The sequence below is a fragment of the Podarcis pityusensis genome, assembly GCF_964106645.2.
Source record: "Podarcis pityusensis genome assembly, chromosome: 1".
Taxonomy (NCBI): Eukaryota; Metazoa; Chordata; class Lepidosauria; order Squamata; family Lacertidae; genus Podarcis; species Podarcis pityusensis.
Window position 1 is genome coordinate 67,344,905 of NC_138028.1, and position 21,715 is coordinate 67,366,619.

General features: G+C 40.5%; 1 protein-coding gene across 10 annotated transcripts in view; it reads right to left on the reverse strand.

Annotated features, from left to right (window-relative positions):
- Window positions 1-21,323, reverse strand: part of FAR1 (fatty acyl-CoA reductase 1) — a 37,246-nt gene extending 15,923 nt beyond the window's left edge. For 2 of the 10 annotated variants that reach the window (XM_081012235.1, XM_081012234.1), the window contains exons 1-7: window positions 21,175-21,322; window positions 19,883-19,971; window positions 12,112-12,281; window positions 5,731-5,925; window positions 3,479-3,654; window positions 1,836-2,015; window positions 608-785 (exon numbers count right to left, since the gene is read on the reverse strand). In XM_081012235.1, the coding sequence (XP_080868361.1) occupies window positions 608-785; window positions 1,836-2,015; window positions 3,479-3,654; window positions 5,731-5,922 (726 nt within the window). In that variant the 5' untranslated portion in view covers window positions 5,923-5,925; window positions 12,112-12,281; window positions 19,883-19,971; window positions 21,175-21,322. Of the gene's footprint in view, window positions 1-607; window positions 786-1,835; window positions 2,016-3,478; window positions 3,655-5,730; window positions 5,926-12,111; window positions 12,282-16,722; window positions 16,900-19,538; window positions 19,646-19,751; window positions 19,849-19,882; window positions 20,009-21,174 lie in introns of those variants that run through there. The other 8 variants (XM_081012242.1, XM_081012243.1, XM_081012239.1 and 5 more) reach the window with 8 other exon arrangements.
- Between the last annotated feature and the right edge of the window lie 392 nt (window positions 21,324-21,715).

Consider the following 21,715-nt stretch of genomic DNA (forward strand, 5'->3'; position numbering starts at 1 on the left):
AAGTAAAATATTTAACAATAAACTACTTTAGAAATGTATGAATAGTCAATATGCTAAGAATAAGCCCATTGGCTCATTGCTTGCTGATTTATCATTAGGCAAGAACCATTTCTTCTGAGATAATTAAAATGTTTCCATAAGAAACTCAAGGAGTAGCAACTGTAATATGGGAAGTGATACTAAGTGTAAGGGTATTATTTGGAAGAAAGTAGGCAAACTCGGCCCTCCAGATGTTTTGAGACTACAATTACCATCATCCCTGACCACTGGTCCTGTTAGCTAGGGATGGTGGGAGTTGTAGTCCCAAAAAAAATCTATGCCTGGTCTTACTGATCATGTAACATTGTGATTGTATGTTACTCCTCTTATTACAGGCATAAGGTGCTCAGTACTGATAAACCATAAGCCCCAAGTAGTGCTTCCTTATGGCCTACATCCATTTATCACTTAGCTCCCTTTACACAAGATTTTAAAAGAGATGGCTTAGACCGATCCGGAGTCAATCTGCTTTTCACACAGCCCTGGCCTGTGTCCTAGTAATACAGACTGAATCAATAGTAAATAATGACTAAGAAATTTTGCTTAAAAAAGGTTAAGGTTGACTTACTGGGAAAGGCTCCTTCCAGCTGGCACCCACAATTGATGGCCTTATAATGGCTACATTTAGTTTTGTACCTTCCAGTTGTACAATGTATTCTGCTAAGGCTTTTGTATATGTATAAGTATTAGGCCTGTCTCCTATTAGTTTTGGTGTAATATCATTCACTAGGCTGTCATCCATCCACCTAAAGAAATAAACATATTTATTCATTTACATCCTATCAGTCAACTCAAAAGCACCAAAGATGGCTAATAAAATCTGTTCTTCATGAAAAAATCAAAGTTTTATATATATATATTTTAAAATACGACCACTTAAAAAGTTTAAAAGAAGTTTGGAAAAGCTTTTCTAGTCTGTGGAGGGTTAGAGTCAAAAGTCTCTCACTCAGCCTGCTGCAGGTCCAGCTGAACAGGGTGGGCACTGGCATCATGCTGGAGGGGAATTGATGAAACTCAAAGCAGTCATGTTTCCCCTGGGCAACCTTGGATTACTCATAATTGTAGCTCATTTTTAAACAAAGAATGTCATCTTAACAAAACTTGACAACTCATTTGTTACTGAAATTCTGAATGGCCATGATTTAGGTGTCATTTGTGTTAACACATTTGTGTTATTTGTGCATTAACTGCACAAAGAAAGAAATGTACCAGACTGAGATGTTACTTCAGTGTTGACTATAAGAACATTTAAAGATCCCACAAGAGTTCATGCTCTTTTGTTTTCATTTTCCTTTAACACACTTTTGGTTGACGCCTCTACTTCATTGCTGTAGTCATTATTTACACTTGAAACAGAATACCTAAAGTGATGCAATTTTTACTCACGGAAATTCCATCAGGAAAATATGCTCCTTTTTATAGTTCAATACAATTTTTTAAAAAATATTTCCTAATTTATCTTCCATCTGAAACAATTATATTGAACAGCAAATTACAGAAACTGGTTTCTAATTTAAGACGTATTTTGATGCCTTAACCCCATTCTGCATTTCAGTAGCAAACCCTGAGTCATAAGGTAGACTTTCCTTTTTTCTAGCCAATGTATTTCAGAGAGAAGGCATTTCCAAATTAGCCCTACTTTTCTAATTGCTAAAAATCACCTTAGCATATGGCCAAGATCAGAACCAGCAATGTTCAATCCATTCTCATTTTGTATCAGCTATAAAAAAACCTTTCCAACATTTTTCAGTTTTGAAAGCATGAAATAAAAGGGGAGGGAAGCATTAGACACATACTCTAAGGAATCTATTAATTTCTTAGGATCAACAGGGGGTGGATAGACCACTTCCTCAATGTGTTTTCGGTTGCAGTATGCAAATGCTGTTGAAACATGGATAAACACATCTAGATTCTTCATTTTCTGGGCCAAGAAGAGAAGTTGTTGTGTCGCAATTACATTGAGCTGAACAGCATCTCTGTTGAGAGAGAGAGAAAAAACAAGTGTACTAAACAGTACTTTCAGGTATCCAAACTCAACATGTATGCACAACAAGATTCCTTTGTGATTTGCTGTCTCCTAGCTGTTCAGGAAACATAGCCTGGTCAAATCCAGCTGCTACTAGTGTATCTGCTGAAAACCAACAGGATCTTTTGTGTCAACAGATGGAAAAGGCAAGTGTTTCCAGTAGCATGCAGCTCACCTCTAATCTTCTTGGCACACTTCTATCCAAAATCCCCCATTCTCCTCTTACAAAGTATAAGAAGCTTTATGTTTTCTTAGGTTGGGAGGGTACTCAATAATGTGGTTCCAAAACTTCCCTCACAACAGCACAGACTAACATTTCTTACAAATTGAGCATTAGGCTTTTCTTATCAACTAAATGATGCCAAAATCAAGTATATTATATTCTTCAAATGACGCAGGTCACATATTTGCTGTAAATAAAAAGGTGACACTGGGACAATGAACAGATATATAGTCCAAGCGTCACATGTCACATAAACTGAAAAGGTTCTTGCAGGTTCTTGTTTAAAGGCAATCATTACACACAATAATGCACAAACAGGAGACAGTGTTGAAAATTTTGGCTGGGTGCTATGAGAAAGGATGAAGGCAATGAGTAAGAAAACAGGACTAGAGACATAAAGATGTGAAGTATGCAGAAGATTCAGCACGTTATCTCTCTCCTCAGATTACAGACACCACAGTAAGAGGATGGAATTCATTTTCAATCTGGAGAGAGAGAAATCGCTAACTTAATTCTAGAGAGACTACTGCAGTCAAGTTGTGACAAGAAAAAAATAAGTCTATCTTGGAAGCATCAAAACCCTTAAGCAATACTTAAGTAATTCCAAGATAAAGAAACAATAAAACTTTGATTAGATGCAAACTTCTGAACTTGTGTGTTATACGTGCAATAATAAAACTGAGCCACAGGCCTCCTCCTTTAATATCTATCACTCAATGAAAGAATCAGCTAATCAAGTAATCCAAGAGTCAGAACACCTGAACTACCTCAGCCAGATTAAATATGCAACAATTTGCTTTACACCCAGCTAGTAAAAAGTATTGGAGCTACAACACTCTATACCGTACACTAGACTGCACCAAAAAACACAATGCAAAAGAAGATGCCTACCATAATGGGAATGTGTATGAAGCAACAGAGAATGAGACATACCACTTTTGAATTTTGTTTCTAAACTGGTACCACTCCATTTCACACAACTGTCAAATGAAAAGTTGGGCTAATACCTTTTACTCTTCCCTTTTCTAAAGTTTAAAGTGCATAGAATGAATGCATATGTTCTTATTGTGAGCCGAAAGCATTTAGGCAACCAGGGATAAAGCATTTACTTCTTTTATAAAGGTTACAAGATGACTAAGGTAGCTTTAAAAAGGGAACCAGAACATATTAAATTAATAGTTCAGACTCACCTTAGAATTTCATTGAATCTTACAGTAGCAGCGCAGTGGAATATAATGTTAGTGCAGTTTATGAGGTTCTCCTTGTCTTCCTCACTAAGGGCCATGTCTACTTCTGTAAGGTCACTGGCAACTGCTATAATTTTTTCATTAAATTCCGGCTGTTCATCTCTCAATCTGTCAAAGAGCTGTCAAAAGAAAACAGGACCAAATATAGCTAAGAGTGAATATACAAGGTCAAAAGAAAGTGTAATGACCGCAAGGCAAGAATACATACATATTCCTCGCTCAACTGTTGCAGTATTTTCTTTCCTCAAAAGAAGCTTTTGAGGGGCAACTTACTCAAGTATATGCAACTAATTCCATATTCAAAGCAAAGCCTTTTACATTATGCATATTAAAAGGCTTTATATTTCTTTTAAAAAATAAAAGTATTTTGAATCTTTCAACAAACTGTTTTCATCCATTTCAACCGCTAAATATATCTCTACACCAAATGGCAGCAATGGACAACGCTGATGGGTATGGTTTTCTTTGAGAAATAATTTCTTCCATCTACAAAGAATCTGAATAGGAATAAAACAAGTTCCTCAGTTTAATCTTTATATATTCCTGAAGAGCTTTCTTGCTGGGATTATTATTGAGTTTCACTGCCTACTTCAAAACCTATGCAAACTAGCATAGCTAAGTTCTGTTTACATGCAAAAACAGTGTTAACTGTGGAGTTAGTATTTCGCTTACATGTTGAAATCCATGCTCTAAACCATGGGTGGTAGCTTTTTTAGGGTCCAGGTTCAACCTTGATTATAACTCCAGGGACGACATGCCAACAATGAGTATGCTCCCTGCACTCTGTCCCTCCTCTCCAAACACTCACTTACATGAATGCCTATGCACATGCAGGTGCTCCATTCATCTAGTGGTTGATCTGGTGACCCGGGAAGGGCAATTTACATCCCCAACAGGGCAATGTGTTGGACAGAAAGGTTCAATCTCAGCACTTTCTTTTGCTGTCTCTGTCAAAATCAGTGAGGTCTTGGGGAGTCAGAAATAACTGCTTGATGGACAGATGAGGCTCCCAGGCCAGAGGCTAACCACCCCCACTGGATACAAAGCCAGTCCAGCCACTGGAAGTGGCCTTATCCAGGTTTAGAGCCAGTGCAGCAAACAAACAACAATCATTTATGCAGAAAATAGCACTGCCATATTCAGCATTGGCTGTCATGAGTAGCAGATATAGTGATGGCTCAGCAACTCTCTTTTGCCCCACTGCTCCTTAGATGAGAGATAGAATTGCTCAGTTCACCAGTTTACTTTTTTTCATATATAAAAAGAGATAGGAGGTTGAAAACACTGCTAAAAACAAATCCATCTCAAGTAAGATCTATCTCTACACACTTAAAGTATTGATACAAAGTAGTATTAGTTTCTCCTGCAATTTAATGTTACAATTAACTATGGATGAGAAAGGAGTTAGCTAGTTAATACTTATAGCTCTGGTAACATGCCCCTTGTGGAAAAATGTAAATTGTATTTCAGCCCACTGAAATTGCTATTGTGGCCTAGGACACATATCACTAATTATGTTAGGTTGCTACTTGGTTAGAATGAGCACTCCAAAATTTATATCCTGTACAGACTTTTTATCTATATAATATATTGGGAAAACAAGTATCCATCAGGATCCAACATCAGCACATGGTACTTCAAATTTACATAATGGTCTAAACTACAGAGCCCAATATAACAGGCATGTTCCATGCAATCTGTACACCATTTCATATATGAATGAGCTTACATGCATTGGACTCTGCAAGCGTAGAGCCTTATGGATGGCACCAATCCAAATTCCCCCAGGCAGGTAAAGTGCAATCAGCACCACAATGTATGTAGTTTAAGAGCACAAATCTAAGGGGATAACTATGTGAGATGGCAACACACACACTCCTCTGCGACAAAGGTATTTTAAAAAGTTTTCTGTATCACTGTTACTCTGGATGAGAGACTAAAAAATGCTTCCTAGTTGATTTTACTATTGATACAAATGGTCTGGATATAAACTCACTGTACTAAGAAAATGCAGCTTCAAATCTACAAATTATCACATACTAGTCCCGCCACATAACATGTAGCTCCCATGTGGCCCATGGAATGAAAAGTTCCCCATCCCTGTACTACCACATGTATTCTCACTATTATTCAAAACTTTGTTAGAATATTCTTTTTAATGTCAAATTCAACATAGCCATTTTATGGAATGATACCTTGCAGCTGATCATTTCCTCCACGCGTTCTTGAGAATTCTTCCCTGCTTTGTGTCTAACCAACACATAAACCGTTTTCACCTTCGGACAGGACCTTAGTAGCTTTTCCAGAAGAACTTTTCCCATGAAGCCAGTAGCTCCAGTGAGGAGGACATTCTTGCCTTCATAGTATTCTGGGATGGATACCATCATGATCTTAAGAGAATTTAAGAGTAAGTTAGAGTTTGTATCCGTACTGGCCCTTAATCACATTTTATCTGCTAAATTCTTGCCCAATTACATTTGAAATTCCATTTTTACAGAAACATAATATTCAGCCTAGTATAAATGGTATGACCTCTAGTTGCTGCTAACCATTTTCCTTAAACAAACAACACTCAGATACAAAACTGTTCAATATAAAATACTGAGTTTCACCCATTGAGACTACTAAGCTGAGCCTCTCTGGTTGACCCTGCATCAGGAACCAGGGGGATAAGCTTTTCAGAGAAAGCTACCTTGACTTTCCCAGCTTCCAACCTCTTAGCTAGCAGCCTATATTTCACTTCTAGGACCTCTCAACTGCATTTTCCCATCACAACTACATTTTCCCATGTCACTGGTGTCTACATGCACCACGGTGACTGATTCCTCCCCAGCACCATCCACCAATCTAGACAATGTGAGACATTTGCAACTTTCACACCAGACAGGCAAGTCAGCATGCCCACCACACACCAAGCTATCTATGTTCTAAATGACTGATTCTTCTACTGACGGGATAATTCCACTCTTCAGAGATGTATTCTTGGCATAACAAAGTATCAATGCACCCCTCAAATGCATAGGTCCTTTTTAAGGGATCACTTTTGTCCTCCTCAGGGTGAGGTCTTCCTCATTCCCCTAACACCAGGGGAGCTGTCAGCTTGGGAGTGGGACACAGCTTTTACATCCCCAACTGCCTTGTCCACCAACCTTTCTCTACTTCTCCTAGTCACCATCTTGTGTCCTGAAGACCAAGAGCTCATTGTACTAAACACATACCCACAACTTCTGTTCAGCAAACAGGCTGTCATACATGTGACATTATGTGCAATACACTGGAAAGTCCCCATGTCTCTGCTGGCATACCTATTTTTCTAGTTTGTTGAATTTCTGTACCTGGGAACTAACAAGTGAAAAAAGTAACAGTGATATCAATAATCTATTGGGAAGATGGTGTCACATTTTTGCCTGCTACAAATGATAATAGCCACAGGCCATTAAAACAGGCAGTATCCCTGTGTCTAAGATATATGTGGGTTATACATTCCAAATTGGAAAAAATGCGTATTTCCTTTTTTTAAGAAAACAAAAATGAGTCAATTATCCAAAAATAATTGTTATATCCAGTGCTTTTTTTTTCTTAAAAAAATGTTTAGGGGCATGCATACCCCTGCATCCCCCCAGAAATAAAGCACTAGTTATATCTTTCACTATACTGAATCAAGGGCAACAACAAACCAGAAACTCAGTGCTTCATACAATTTGAAGAAAATATTTTAATGTAAAAAGTGCTTTGCAGTATTGCCAATACAATCCAGTACTCAACTATACTAAAGATTTGTGAATCTGTGGGGGTGTGAACAGAGAACTAATTGTCCGACCAGGACTCAAGAATGAAGTATATTCATTACAAGATGTGCTACAGTTAACACATTTTCAGCTGAATAAGAGGTTTTGGTTACTTTCCCCACACCCCACACAAATAATATCTTGAAGACTTTGATCCAAATGCAAAAGCTACAGAGATGGCACATGGCTATTCTAACAAAGAAAGGCCTTGAGAAAACCGTAAATTTATTAGTTTAACACTGAACCCCCTGTTTGCTGGAGCTTCAGACTGTTGCTCCATATCACAATAGTGCTTATAGTTCTCAGTGTAAACTATATCTCAATCTACATACGCTAACTTCTATGTTAACCAATTAATCAACTCATCATAATACTATTTACACTACTGATTTTGTTAAGCGAAGATCAGGTTGCTGACATATATGCATAATACTGACATTTCACATATCAATCAGTTATTGAAAAATATTACACTATATGCATGACAGTTGAGGTCCTTAAAAATATGTCATAAGAAACCTGATTTTAGGATTTAAAGCTGGAAATACTCTGAAATACAAACAAACACTTATGGGGAAAATTTTCCACAAATGATCAGTTTTCACAAATGAAGCCTAAGAGTAGGCTCATTTAGTCAAAAAGGCATGCAGAAGTGCTTATTTGGTTACTGGAATGAATTTGTATAGCAGATCTAGAATTAAGCATGCACATACTTGTGCATTCATGGGGGGGGGGGAATGTTACACACAAAGCCTTCAGGTGGGCCTTAATTTATTAACTATGCCGCAATAACTATCAATTCAACCAAATGAAGGATAATCATAGTAAGTGCATATTTTGTTTGCATTTATTTAAATAGTGGCAACCACTTTCCTACCAGACCACAGCCCCCCAAATTAAGTCTCACCCCCACAAGCTACTATTTGCCCTACTACTATTTGCCCTAGGAGGAAAGTAGCTACTGGTGTCAAAAATAGCTTCCCTCTATGGGCAAAAAGCAGCTGTTGGAGTTAAAACTTTCAACTGGGATGGCAGGATGGGGAGAATGGATTAAACCCCCTCTGCCCGGGCCATGGCCCTATTGTGGATCAGTGGTCCCTTGACTGCTATTTACAGAACAAAATGAAAAAAGACAAATACAAAATATGTAAGTTGGCCCTCAGAATGGGTAATATATAGATTATGAAGGTTCTACTATGGTCCTAACATATTGCTTTACAGCTTTCCCTATGAGAGAAACTACTGTTCTTGTTGATTGCAACAAAACACTGCCCTGAGATAATAAGGTCTCAAAAGCAGATGTTATGATCAACATAGCAACAGTTACATGCAACACCTCCACCAAGTTATATGCAGAGAGTTATCACCAACACATGAGACTACTTCAGAATGAAGCTATAACCATGGAAACTTGAGATATACAGGGAACTAAAAATCCAATCAGCCCAGGCTAGGCTACTATCCCTCCCTAAAAGCACCTAGGAGCACACAGATCTCCCCCATGATGCCTCCACTGGGCTTCACAACAGTTTTAGAAACTGATATATAAGCTAGATGCCAAATAGCACCTTAAAACTAGGTTACAGTTGCCACAATGGAATGTCTATTCACCAGTGGGTTGGACTATAAGACCCTCGGGGTCCTTTACAACACTACATTTTTTTTTATTGGGTTTTATAAACAAGAATCATGTTATACAAACAAATATCTATCAATCTATGATCCCAATTACATTGCTTGACTGCAGCTTGCTCTTAAAATAATTCACTTGTCCCACACACAGTGGAAACTGTATTAACTATGAACTAAGGCAGAGGTTTTTATACTTTGGTCGCCAACCTGGTGCCCAGAAATTTCTATGTCATCAAAATTAGACCCATAGCAGTAGCAAAACATGCCTGGCTAATTCCTAACAGTGCTTCATAGCAAATATGTCTGCAGCCCTAGGGCACTCCTTCTCTAGGTCTAAGTAACAATGGCCTTTAAGCACAGGCAGCTCTTCCCTTATCTCAAGACACATACAATCCTGAGTGAGTATTCAAGAGCTGAAAATCAGCTCTGTTCTACACAATTATTTCAATAGCTCAAATCATTTGTATCTCCCTAGTCCTTCAGTCCCAAGCAACTTACCCTTCCACAATGAGCTGGTTAGGCTTTGAAGAAATCTTGGTTTATCCTGAACTAAATAATATAGCTCCTCTCACTTTGGCCTCCAACTCCCTGCTCTGTGTCCTAACACTTTTTGCCACAAGAGTCACCAATGCTTTGTTCATCTTACTAGTGAAAGCAAGCAGCAGAAGTAGAAATAACTGGCATGGGGTTAGTTGCCAAACTGGAAAGACAGGAAAGATATCTTTGACAGAGTGCAGGGTTCATTTGTCTCAACTCATGGCTAAATGAGGATGCCGAAGTCAAGGAGAGCTACAGGAATGTCCCTAAGGTTTGCTGAAAAACTGGCACCTTTAATGTATGTGTATTCCACTTGAACTGCTCACTAACGTTTAGAAACGTATAGAAAACCAGGGATTTAATTGGAACGTGCTCCAATATGCCAGCCAATAAACGTTTCCTTTCATTGCTAATATAGCATGCATAACCAGTTCATTTACTCACAGATATTCCTGCTATGTGAACATCCACAACAGGTTGCTACATAGTAGCAACTAGTCATTGATTGTGGAGTATTGAATCTTGCAATTCAATCTACACTGCAAATGAGAAATAAAGGATAAGCAGGAATGCTGTGCATGCTAGTTTCTTCAATGCTTTGGGTGTTAGATCAAGAAACATAATGGAAAGCCAAAGAAAAAAATTAAGCTAGTTAAAATTTGACTTTGCATATCTTTGTCACTATTTCCCCCCCACAAAAGATAAAAAGACCCTCAATGTGAGATTCCTAAATGTTATTTGTCCAGAATTTCTTGCAGAAGTGTCCACTCTTAAATGAAACAAACATTTATAAATTCAGTATTCAGGAGCATAACAATGCATTCTGAGGTACTGCCCTTTTGACAGAAATGTTTGATCAACAGTCTGATGGAAGAAACTTAAAAAAAAAAATCCAAACAGGGACTAATAGCTCCAGCACTGTGGCCAACATTTCCTCTTAATAAAAGATTCTTGTGTCTAACGCTGTGTGAGCACCATTGTGGAGCATACAATAGTTGCTCTTGTTAGCCCCCATATACTGCAACATCTCTGCTTTGTTGGAAGTACAAGCTTTATTAAATCACATTCTTTTCAGAACTCAAGTTTTACAAATGGGAGAAGATATAGCAGACACAAGAGATAACAATTGTAGATAAAATGTGGACATATACCTAAGCTAAGCTTTTCTGGTTAAATAATATCGATAGGAGCTAGAACTTTGAGCTTTGCAGAAGGGCAACATAGCAAGATACAAAGAAAACACTAAATATATGGAGTTAATTTTTAATTTTGTACTATGCTTGCATCAGAGCCTGGCAGACATTTGAAATAATATAGCAAAAAAACACAGGATTTATTTAAAACTATATTAACTTAAAACCAAATATTTTATATAGTTGAACCTTAAAATATAATCTAATATTCAGAAGCACAGAAAACAGGTTCAAGATTATCTACATCAGGAAACAAAAATAAAAGAAGATGCTCCACATACTATGATTATTTAAATCAATCCAAGCTGGGTGAAACATCAAGACAGACAACAAGAGCACTGCTCAGTCAAAGCTTACCAATTACAGTAAACACTTTTTAGTTTTATTTTCAAAACCAAGTATTCTATAGTAGTAGCATCCTCTCTACAGAGAATGAATGTTTTAAGGTTCAGCAGTTATCATTCCCACCATTTCTAAAGTGAAGAGACAAGTGCAAAACCTTATATAACCAAAATGTAAGCATCCATACATAAGAGGAAGTTATGGGGATGCTTGGTGGCCAATAAATGCTGGCTGACTGGTTGGAGGATGGAGAAGAGAAGAGAAGGGAAGTATGGATGAGTGCAGAAATGGAGTATCATGGGAAAGGACATGACAAAGTACCATGGACACTGAATAGAGCCCCACAGTAGCATTTTGTTGGAAGTCCCACTTATTCTATATAGTGAGTAACTTAGATTTTTGACTGCTTCTGTTCAGAGACTGAGCTACCTGCAACAAATTTAATCTAGTCTGGCTCTGTTTTTGTCTACTGTTAAATAATGGATGCAAACTCGCCAACTGGAAATAAATGTGAGCATGACAAAAGAATGATTAGCGTAGACTGATAGTGCACTCCTGGTTCTACAGCTGTGTCTGGAATTAATTCCAGATTGCAACAGCAGCCAGGGTACCATTGAAAAGGCCACAAAACTTTCCACTTAACACCCGCAACTGTCATTCATGTTAAATTATTGTGCATTGGGCTGTATTGAACAACAGAAGTATCAGTATGCATATAGCACATCCAAAAGCATTTCCAGTATCATCGCCGGCATCTTTCAGGTACAATTTAAGGTACCATTTTGGGTCCAAAATAATATGGGTTGAATTATCAGAGAAAGTATTTGTTCATCCAATGTGTCTCATCACAATATCCAAGTTCAAACAAAGACACCCACCTGTATGTCTTATCTGGCTGGCAAGGGTGTGTACAAAGTGGTGCACTTTGAAGCACCTATAAGAATGGACTGTTATTTTTCTCGAGTGTCAGAGCTCAAAAACATTTATGAATCATAAAGACCAATTTGGCCTGGATTTTAAAACTGAAGACTAAGTTGGGTGAGATTGTGCTAACACTGGAAACTTTTCATCAGTTTTATCCTACCTGTTTTATATGGTTTTAATATTAGCTTTCCTTTTCCTGGCCTCTGATATAAAGCAGGCTGCACATTTAAAATTGTTGCTTCCTAGTGATTTTCTTGAAGGCTGGAACAAGCTTAGCCATCTCCCAGGGAAGACCAGTTCAGGTTGGGACAAACTGCTTCTTGTTCTGAACTAGAAAATAGAAGTATTATATAATATAGTTATTTGCAATAATACATAATTTGCTGTTCTTAAAATTAGAGGAAATCTGTTCAAGTATCAACTTTTGTTATAGTCTTGGCTACCTCACAGAAACTAGAGCCCTTAAAAGAAAAAAAAATAACATATTTCAACGTTTGACGCTTTAAGTTTTCTTCCATAGTGTGGAGAACTCCAAGGAATATAAATATTCCACCTGACGAAATGGAACTGATGGCACTGTTGCAACAGAATGGAACATGTTCACGACGCCAAAAAAAAATCCTTTATTTATCTAAGGATCATGAAACATAGGATCATGAAAAGAACAAGACAACTAAGTTGAAGATATTATCTAAGCTTAGTGCAAAGTAGTTATATTAAAAGATTCATCAGGACCACATGGGGCTAAAGTTTGTTTTTCAGCAGAATCCCAAAGCAGGACCTCTATAAAAAAGGGATTGCCTCACTGACCTTCAAGCACTAGAAACTTTAAAGAAGGTATGTGCCAATTTGGCAGAGCTGACTTGAACACTAGAGATATGTGCCAAAGGCGAGTTCAACCCCTCATCAGAAACTCCCTGTTTTTTTACTTTAGGGAAGACCACACTTCAAGACAAATCATGGATTTATCCCACAATATCAAAGTCAAAGTTCTGCTTTAGAAAAGTACACAGATTGGTGGATCTGAACAGGTCAGGGACGAGTCAAAGCCGTATACTTCTGATCACTTAATATCTTAACATTTTAAATTATGTATTTGGTTTGTTCATATAATGGGATGGATGCTTTTGCAGCACTAATTGTCATTTAGAAAATACCAAACATTAAAAATGAAAGTATCTCAAGATTACAAGCATTTCATTCTAACTGTTCAGTTAGCATTGAATAATATACTCTGTTCAATGCTATACATCACCCTGAAGAGGAGCATTAAATCCGTAGAGAGATGCAGTTAACAGGCTTGGCTCTTGATTCTCACTCAAACTGGATGTGAAATCAGAATGGTCACATATGCACACATGAGTGAGTGCGATAATAAATACTTCTCTCAGAAAGTGTTGAGTGCCTTTGATACTTAAGAGAATGGTAATATAGATTCAACTAAGTTGTTGTGCTTGCAAAAGCCAGTATTTTTGCGGGGAGAACCCTGAGAACAGAGCATAGGTTGTGTGCGTGTGTGAGAGAGAGAGAGAGAGAGCGCGCGCGCGCAAGGAGATCATTCCATCTAGGAAGCAGAAATACTTGCATTGGCAGAACCATACTGCAATGTTGAATCGCACCCTATTGTTTTTCTAGTGGGGGAAAACAATCATTACACTCTCTGATTTAAACAACTAGTGGCCAGTGTCTACCATCCCTTTTAGGGGCAAAATGTGCAAACATGTTGTGGCAGCACAGCTCCAGAATTTCCTGTCTGGCTTTCAGTTCATTTCTGGCATTGAATTTGCCCTATTCACCTAAGTGTAAGATCTGTATTGGGACATTTACTATCTCAGTGGCTTTTGATACCATTGGCCATGCTTTTCTTATGGATTGTCTCCAAAAGATGGAAACTGTGGGAACGATGTTGAAGTGGCTCCATTCAAACCTGAGAGGACGCAGAAGGTGGTGCTAGGTAATTATGAGGTTCTGCAAGATTGTTTAATATCTGCATGCAACTGATGGCTGGGGTGCAGAGCTCTCAGTATGCTGCTGATACCTAACTATCTCTCATTTCCATCTGATCCTAGGAAGGGAGCTGAAAGGTTGAACTAATGCTTGCTAGCTGTGAGGCACTGGAACAAGCTGAAGCTTAAGTCAGACAAAACCTAAGTACTGTTAGTGGATGGACTTTGGTTTGGAGTGTGTTTTGGATGGGGTTAGACTCTACCTGAAAGACTATGTTTGTAATTGGAGGATATTCCTTGATCTCAAGTTGCCTGCAGACGGCAAAGGTGCAGGCAGTCAGAGGCTTTTTTGTTGTAACACTTATCCTGTGGAATGCCTTAACAAGGGTCAAACTATCACTATATTGTTTTAGGTGACTAGCAAAAACATGTCTGTTTTAAAAGGCTTTTACCAGACTGTTGGTGGCTTTGGGTTTTCATATGAGAGGTTGGCTTTGATGTCAGTATTTGTGATTTAAAGGGTATAGTTATGTAATTTATTATTATGCTTCAGGTTGTAAACCAGCTTGAGTTCCTTTCCAAATTAGGCAGAGTAACGTTTTGAAAACAAATATAAACAAAATAAAAGGCTGGGCGCTTGCCATACAATACCACTTGGAAAATACTGATCAACCCTTCCCCAGCCAGTTGAGAGGCGCTGGGAACTACCTGTACAACTTTTACTTTTAAAAAGGAGGAAATTTGATGATTTTGTACCCCGCTGCTTCCTTAGTTAGCCACTAATACCAACTGTTTAATCCAAATTCCTGGCCACTTGATAAAAGCAGTAAAGCCACTGCCTCTTCCACAGCCACACTTCTCATGCTGGCAAGGGTGAAAGGGAGAAGGAAGGAAAAAGTAGTAATAATAATATAATATTACTTGTATCCCGCCCTCCCCGGCTGAGGCTGGGCTCAGAGCAGCTAACATCATAAAAGTACTCCTTCACTGTGCCAGCTCCTGGGCTGACACAGTAAAGAGCCCTGGATCAAGCCTGCTGCACCAACAGTGACCCAGCAGCAGTCCACCAGCACTAGAAACATCAGGTTTTGGCGAGTGCTGCCAGTGGTAACATGTACCTGCCCTTCTTTGGCAGGGCTTCCCCTCCAACAGCAAAGCTCCCTATCAGCAGAGGCTTGCTCAGCAGGGCAAAGCTGGGCACTTTTGCTCCATCCAAAATCCTTCCAACACAGTGCATCAGAGGACTTGGTTGTTCTATGCACTAGCTAATAGTGTAAAGGATTTTTTTTTACCAGGAAGCATTTTCATATATAATTATCTTTGCTGAAACTGTGAATTAAATACACCATAACTGGTTTCAGTAATATCAATACCCCAGTATGTAGTTGTTCACTGCATGGATATTTCAGACACTGTCTTCTCAATTGACTACACATTGTGGCAAGAAACCAATTCATTCTCCACTCACCAGAAAGCAGAGCCATTGTAAACATACAACAGAACTAGTAAGGCAAAATGGTCTAATGGTGACAGTGTTGTTTGCTTTTACAAATTTGTTTCTGAATTTTAAACTTCACTATCTCATGTCAATTCCAACTCAGGTGGAAAATACAAGAGTGCACAAGCTTGCATCAACGGACTAACAAAGTATAGTATACACATAAACAGCAGCTACTATATTAAGAAGAATAAAGAACGGAAATGATAGTGGCAAGAGCGGTAAAAAAGTTTCAGGGCTTAACATGAAAGGTACATAATCCCCCCCCCCCCGGTAAGTTCTCTTTAAAGTTGTGAAAGAAGACCTTCTATTTACAAATTCAGACTTGTAAAAAGTTAATCTTTAAGACAGAAACTACCTTAATGACAAATATTAGAGTATTCCTCATTTTTTCCATAAAAAAAGCTTCCAATATACAGTTATCCAAATCCAGAAATATGGACTATTCAGATATAGTGATTACAAGTCACAGTCACTTTTGCCATTTAATTATCAGCAATGTGTCTCACATAGATTTTTATTTACTTTCTCACACCTCACATATCTTAAGTTTCAAAGTCCAATTTCTGTTTACATTTGAAGTAAAGCACCAAGTTTACTGCCCACATAAATATTTTCAAGTTGGCTTTGCAGCCAGCTATGGATTGCCCTGACTACTCCAGTAAATAAGAATTGTGAAAACAAAGATGGAAGAACTGATCCCAATAGTGGCTGGCTTGTATGATGCCATAGTGATCCTGCATGTCTCCTATACAGTGGTACCTCAGGTTACAGACACTTCAGGTTACAGACTCTGCTAACCCAGATATAGTACCTCGGGTTAAGAACTTTGCTTCAGGATGAGAACAGAAATGGCGCCGCGGCAGCAGCGGGAGGCCCCATTAGCTAAAGTGGTGCTTCAGGTTAAGAACAGTTTCAGGTTAAGAATGGACCTCCGGAACAAATTAAGTTCTTAACCCGAGGTACAACTGTACTGTTTAAATATCCATGTGAAACTGCTGGGTGATGTTGCCTATAAGTTTGAGGTTTGGTGTCAAAGCTAATTACAGTACTCAAGTTTCTTTCAGATTTTCCCATCTGATCCTAGGGAAGTATTAGTTGTCCTAAATAGGTGTCTTGGATCACTGAGGGACTGATTAGTGAGTGAACAAAATAGTAATGCAGACAGATGAAAGTGCTGTTGACTGGAATTCTGAAACTGACTTTTAGATGCAGGCTATTTAAGGCTTTACTTAAAGGATGGACTGCTCCCATGTGAATCTACTGTTAGACATAGATCTTCCTCTATGTTCATCTACTATTTAAAGTATATTGGAGGAGGGATTACCTTTCAAGAGGCCACCAAGTCTAGAAGTCACTTCTGAGGAAAAATCAGATCCATCCTTTCGGGCATACCAACAGCTAGTAAATGTGCCCTTGGAGTGCTTTGGTAGCTCTATTTTTGAAGGGATCTCCCTCTTTGGCTTGATATTTTCTTTGTTTCCTTGCTAGGATTTGTTTTGCTTACAGCTACTGGTTTTAATCAAATAGCTGTTGATTTTAATAGAGAGAATAGTTGTTTTAATATATAACTGATTGTTGGCTGTCTCATGGATGCTTTTTTATTCAAAAGCCAGAATGTAAAATATAAATTTAAAGTGCTGTTACAACCACCATAAAACTAGATATATTCTAAGATGTTCACCAAGGACATGAATGAAGGACTGCTAAACACTGGCATTTTTAAAGTGATTTTTCATTCCATGTGTCTGAAATTGATATATAATATGGGATTTTGGATGGACCTAACACTTCCAAAGGTATCTGATCTGTTAAGTAGAATGTGCAGGAAGCAATGTAATGAACTGTGTAGGCTCTACACAAAGAGTAAATGAGTTAGAAGAAACATCCCTGTAAATGTTGTTTACCTGAAACTTGCTCTTTGAATGACCGTATTGGCCTGAATATAAGCCTCACTTCTTTTTTTCCAAGTTCTGACCATGAAAAGTTAAAGTGCGGCTTAAATTCATGACCTTACAAAAATTGGCTTTTACAATATCACTGCTGAAACAGACATACGGTAAAGCGGAACAGGTATGAGAGCCTGCAAATTTTAAAGGAGCTGCTTATATTTAGGTACTGTCTTTTTTTTCTTGAATTTTAAAGGTGTGGCTTATATTCAGGCCAATATGGTAATGCTTTACAAAGTCCTTTGAAACCTTGTAAACATTATCATTTGCAAGCATTAAAAATTCAATTGTGCATCTAGAGGTACCACTGTACACTCTTTCCAAAACCTCATTTTAAGTTAATTTCTTCAATGCTCAATTGATTTTCTTCCATTTTCATCTCATTTTCCATTATTTTGAAGTTTCCTACATTGTAGGGAAAGTAGAAACTGCCTTCTCTTTGGAATATCCTTTTAAATAATAAAAAGCTTTGAACACATACTTTGTATCAACATACCCAATTTATTTAGTCTTTACTTCAGACTTTTTACTACTTCTGCAGCTCTTTTCAGAATTTATTCTACTTTGTCAACATCCTTCTTGAACTGTGACATCCAGATGTCTCACTAGTACTGAACAAAGCTCCATCTATACTTTTTATGGCTGCAATACTACACATATTTTCCTGGGGGTAAATGTACTGAACTCATTGGGACTTCAGACTTGAAATGTGTAAGATTGAAGAGAGAGCTGTGGCTCTTTTACATACACAAAACTTTTTAATTTTCTAACATCAAACTAGTAATCTTGGGTGTATTAAGGAAGTTTGCTTCGCTGTGGGTTAAACCACAGAGCCCAGGACTTGCCAATCAGAAGGTCGGCGGTTTGAATCCCGGCGACGGGGTGAGCTCCCATTGCTCGGTCCCAGCTCCTGCCAACCTAGCAGTTCGAAAGCACATCAAAGTGCAAGTAGATAAATAGGTACTGCTCCAGCGGGAAGGTAAACGGCGTTTCCGTGCGCTACTCTGGTTCGCCAGAAGCGGCTTAGTCATGCTGGCCACATGACACGGAAGCTGTATGCCGGCTCCCTCGGCCAATAAAGCAAGATGAGCGCCGCAACCCCAGAGTCGGCCATGACTGGACCTAATGGTCATGGGTCCCTTTACCTTTTACTAGGTTTTGCAACTGCAATTTCCTTAAGTTTTACTGCAAGCAGTTCCTTTTGACAGACGCACATTTCCTAACTTTGGGTGCTGCAAGAGATACACCCTTCCTTGGTATGCCAATTTTTTTCTTGCCAAAGCCAATATTCACTATTATATAGGCATGGCAGGGAAGTCACACTATGGCACAGATTCGCTTACACTGGAATAATGGCTGCCAAGACCCAGAGCTTTATTACAAGGGCCATATTCTTTATCCCCAGCACGGAGCCCCACCCAAGGGAACAATATCTTAAGGAAACAGCCAGAAGGCGTTAAAAATACCAGGGCGGGTTGAGATTCATTCTCCACCTTCCACAAACATTTGGCCATGCCCAAGAAAGCTTGGTCCCTCATTATGAAAATTGTGCTTGAAAGACCTGCAGTGGGGGGGGGGGAGCGCGCGTGTGTGTGTGTGCAGTTGCAAACTGAAGACTTCCTCGGTCTTCGTGCATCTCGCCCAACATGTGCTCATGACAACCCTATTACACAACCGCAGGAGAACAAGACATCAGCCCACGACCTAGAAACCGTTTTCGGCCGCTTCTGGATGGAAAGGGGTGAGGTGAGGAAAGCGAAGGAGAGAGGCAACCTGCGTTAAGTTGTCCCCAAGGCTCGGCATTGCAACGAGCGACCTCAAACTTGCGCGGCGCTTCTCACAGCCGCCCGTGCACCTCCACCTCCAGGGTCTCAGACCCAGGCGGCGGCGGCAGCAGCACATCTTTCCCCCTGGCTCCACAACTCGGCTCCGCCCGCGGTTTCCTGGCTCTCTCGGGCCTCCACATTCTCCACATTTTTAAGAAAGGGTACAGTAACAATGCCCTCAAATAAATAAATAAATAAATAAAATAAACTCGTGCTCCAGTTAACACTCAGGCCCCTTTCCACTTGGGGGTGCGGGGAACGGAACAGGCCGCCCCACAACGTGAGCGTCGTTTCCCACCCGGCCGCCCTCCCTCAACTCTTCCCAAGCCGCACCAGGAGAGTATCCGCCGCCCAGACGCCCCACCCACCGGCTTTGCTTTCCGAGTCTCCTCCATCCGGCAAGGCTCCCCTCAGAGGAAGCCGCGGCACCCCAGGGGCCTCTTCGCCTCATCTCCCCTTCCCCCGCCCTCCGCGGAGCGGAACTGCCCCCTCCCGCCTCGCCCCCCTCCCTCGCCCACAGAGCCTCTCGCTCGCGACCTCCCCGCGGCCAACGGTCACCCGCCCAACCCGCCGTCCCTCACCGGCACTCGGATCCTGCCGCACGCACGACGGGCGGTTGCGCCTCCTCCCTCAGAGCCGGCACGCGCTCACCACCTCCCTCTCTCCCTCAAGCCCCGCCCGCTCCGACGCCTCCCTGAACGAATCCGCTTACTTGCTGCTGCAGGTCGTGGTGATGCTGCTGCCGCCCGCGGCTGTGGTGGCGTTGGTGCTGCCGCGCCGCTATATGCCCAACAAGCGGCCCTGGAGGAAGGAGAAAAAGAAGACGCGGGGGCGGAGAGATTAGCCCGCTGCGATTGGCGCTCGCGCGACGTTACGGCCGGCAGCGCGCCACTCTGCCCTACGCCGGCCGTCCCTGGTTGGTCGAGGGCCGCGGAGGCCCGCCTCCCGCCGTCCGCTTCGCGTCCATTCAGAGCGCGGGCGGGTTGGCTGCCTCTCAGTTGCGGAGGGAGCTTGGCCAATAGAGGGAGAGGAGAGGGGCAGAGAGGGTCGACTCTGCTGCGTCTCGCCTGGCCTCGCCATTACCTTGGAGGCAGCAGCTCCAGGCGGATGTCTGTAGAATGAGCATTGTCATAATTAAAAAGCTGTGCACCGGTTGCGCCTTCGGCTCGGCATTGCTTATCACGGCCTTTTCCCGCTAGGCACGCATAGGTTTCCCGTGGTTGCGTCCGACTCGGGAAAGGGAAGTTGCCGCTGCTCGTCTAGACCTCCGGATTTCCATCTCGTGACCCATATCCTTACTATTTCCAAAAGCTGGTCCACCGACTCCTTTGAGTTATCTAAGTGGCCCCCTATTGCAACTTAATTTTTTCTTCAGTAACTTGGCGTTGAACGTTCGCACCCAGTCATCACGTACATGGACACAGTGGGGTTTTTTTTAGAGACCTGCACAGATGTAACTATGGACATAGGAGCCAACTCCTAGGGGCCAAGGTCCCTTTGCCCCACATTCAAATAAAACATTTGAGGGGGTTGCCACCCCAAAGTTGATGGACATCGCCAGGGCTTTTTTTCTTAAAAAAATGTTTAGGAGTACTCATTTTCCTACTCATATTGAAATACTGCCCCTCAATGAGGCCAAACTTAGATTCACAAAATGTTTAGGGGTATGCATCCCCCCAGAAAAAAAGCACTGGACGTTGCCATTCAAATAGTGTGCATGCTGTGGAAATGTTCAGGGTGGCAGGAGAGGATATCTTGTTTATTAATATATTTCCTAACTTGCGTTAGCAAGTTCCTTTACTTAGCAGAGTGCATTCCCTTTTTACATAGCAGAAAACTTGTTGCAAACTTGTGTGAGTTTCTTAAGGCAATATGCAATTCAATCTGGCTTGTCCAGATTGAAATGTGTTTTAATATTTTCCTGGTAAGACCCCTTGAATCCCTCCTAAAAGAATAAAGACATCACAGTCTTATTCATAAGTAACAAAAAGAAAGTTTACTCACGATCAGGCAGAGTACAGTGTGATCCCTGAAGGCAGGCTTTAGGCTTAAAGTTTCAAACATATACAAACAGGTTTACCCCTTAAGGGAGATTTACCTAGTGACTGCAGGCTAGCAGTCCAGCAGTTCACAGGACGAAAGGAAGATAGAAAAGAAAAAGATTAGCACCATGCCTTGGCCTTTTACCATGTCTGGAAAGGTCACGCCCACCCACTTGTCACATGCAACGAAGGATGCTCCAGCCCAGGAGGAACAGAAAATTTTGACTGGCTGCACCAAACATTCCTTTGCATGTCTACTTTAGGAAAACAAGGAATGTTGTATTTGACGACTCCCAATGGATTACATCCCACACATGCGTCACATCATGCGATTGATTATGCAAGGCAGGGCTTAACTGCCCTCCCCTCAAATATTCTATTCAAGTTGGCATCCCTGACTATGGAAGTCTACAGTAGTTTTTCCAGCACAGTGCAATAGATTCTTTACCTTTAAGAAGTGTGGTACTGTCTGTTGAGGGTAGGAGGCATATCATTTATTGGCA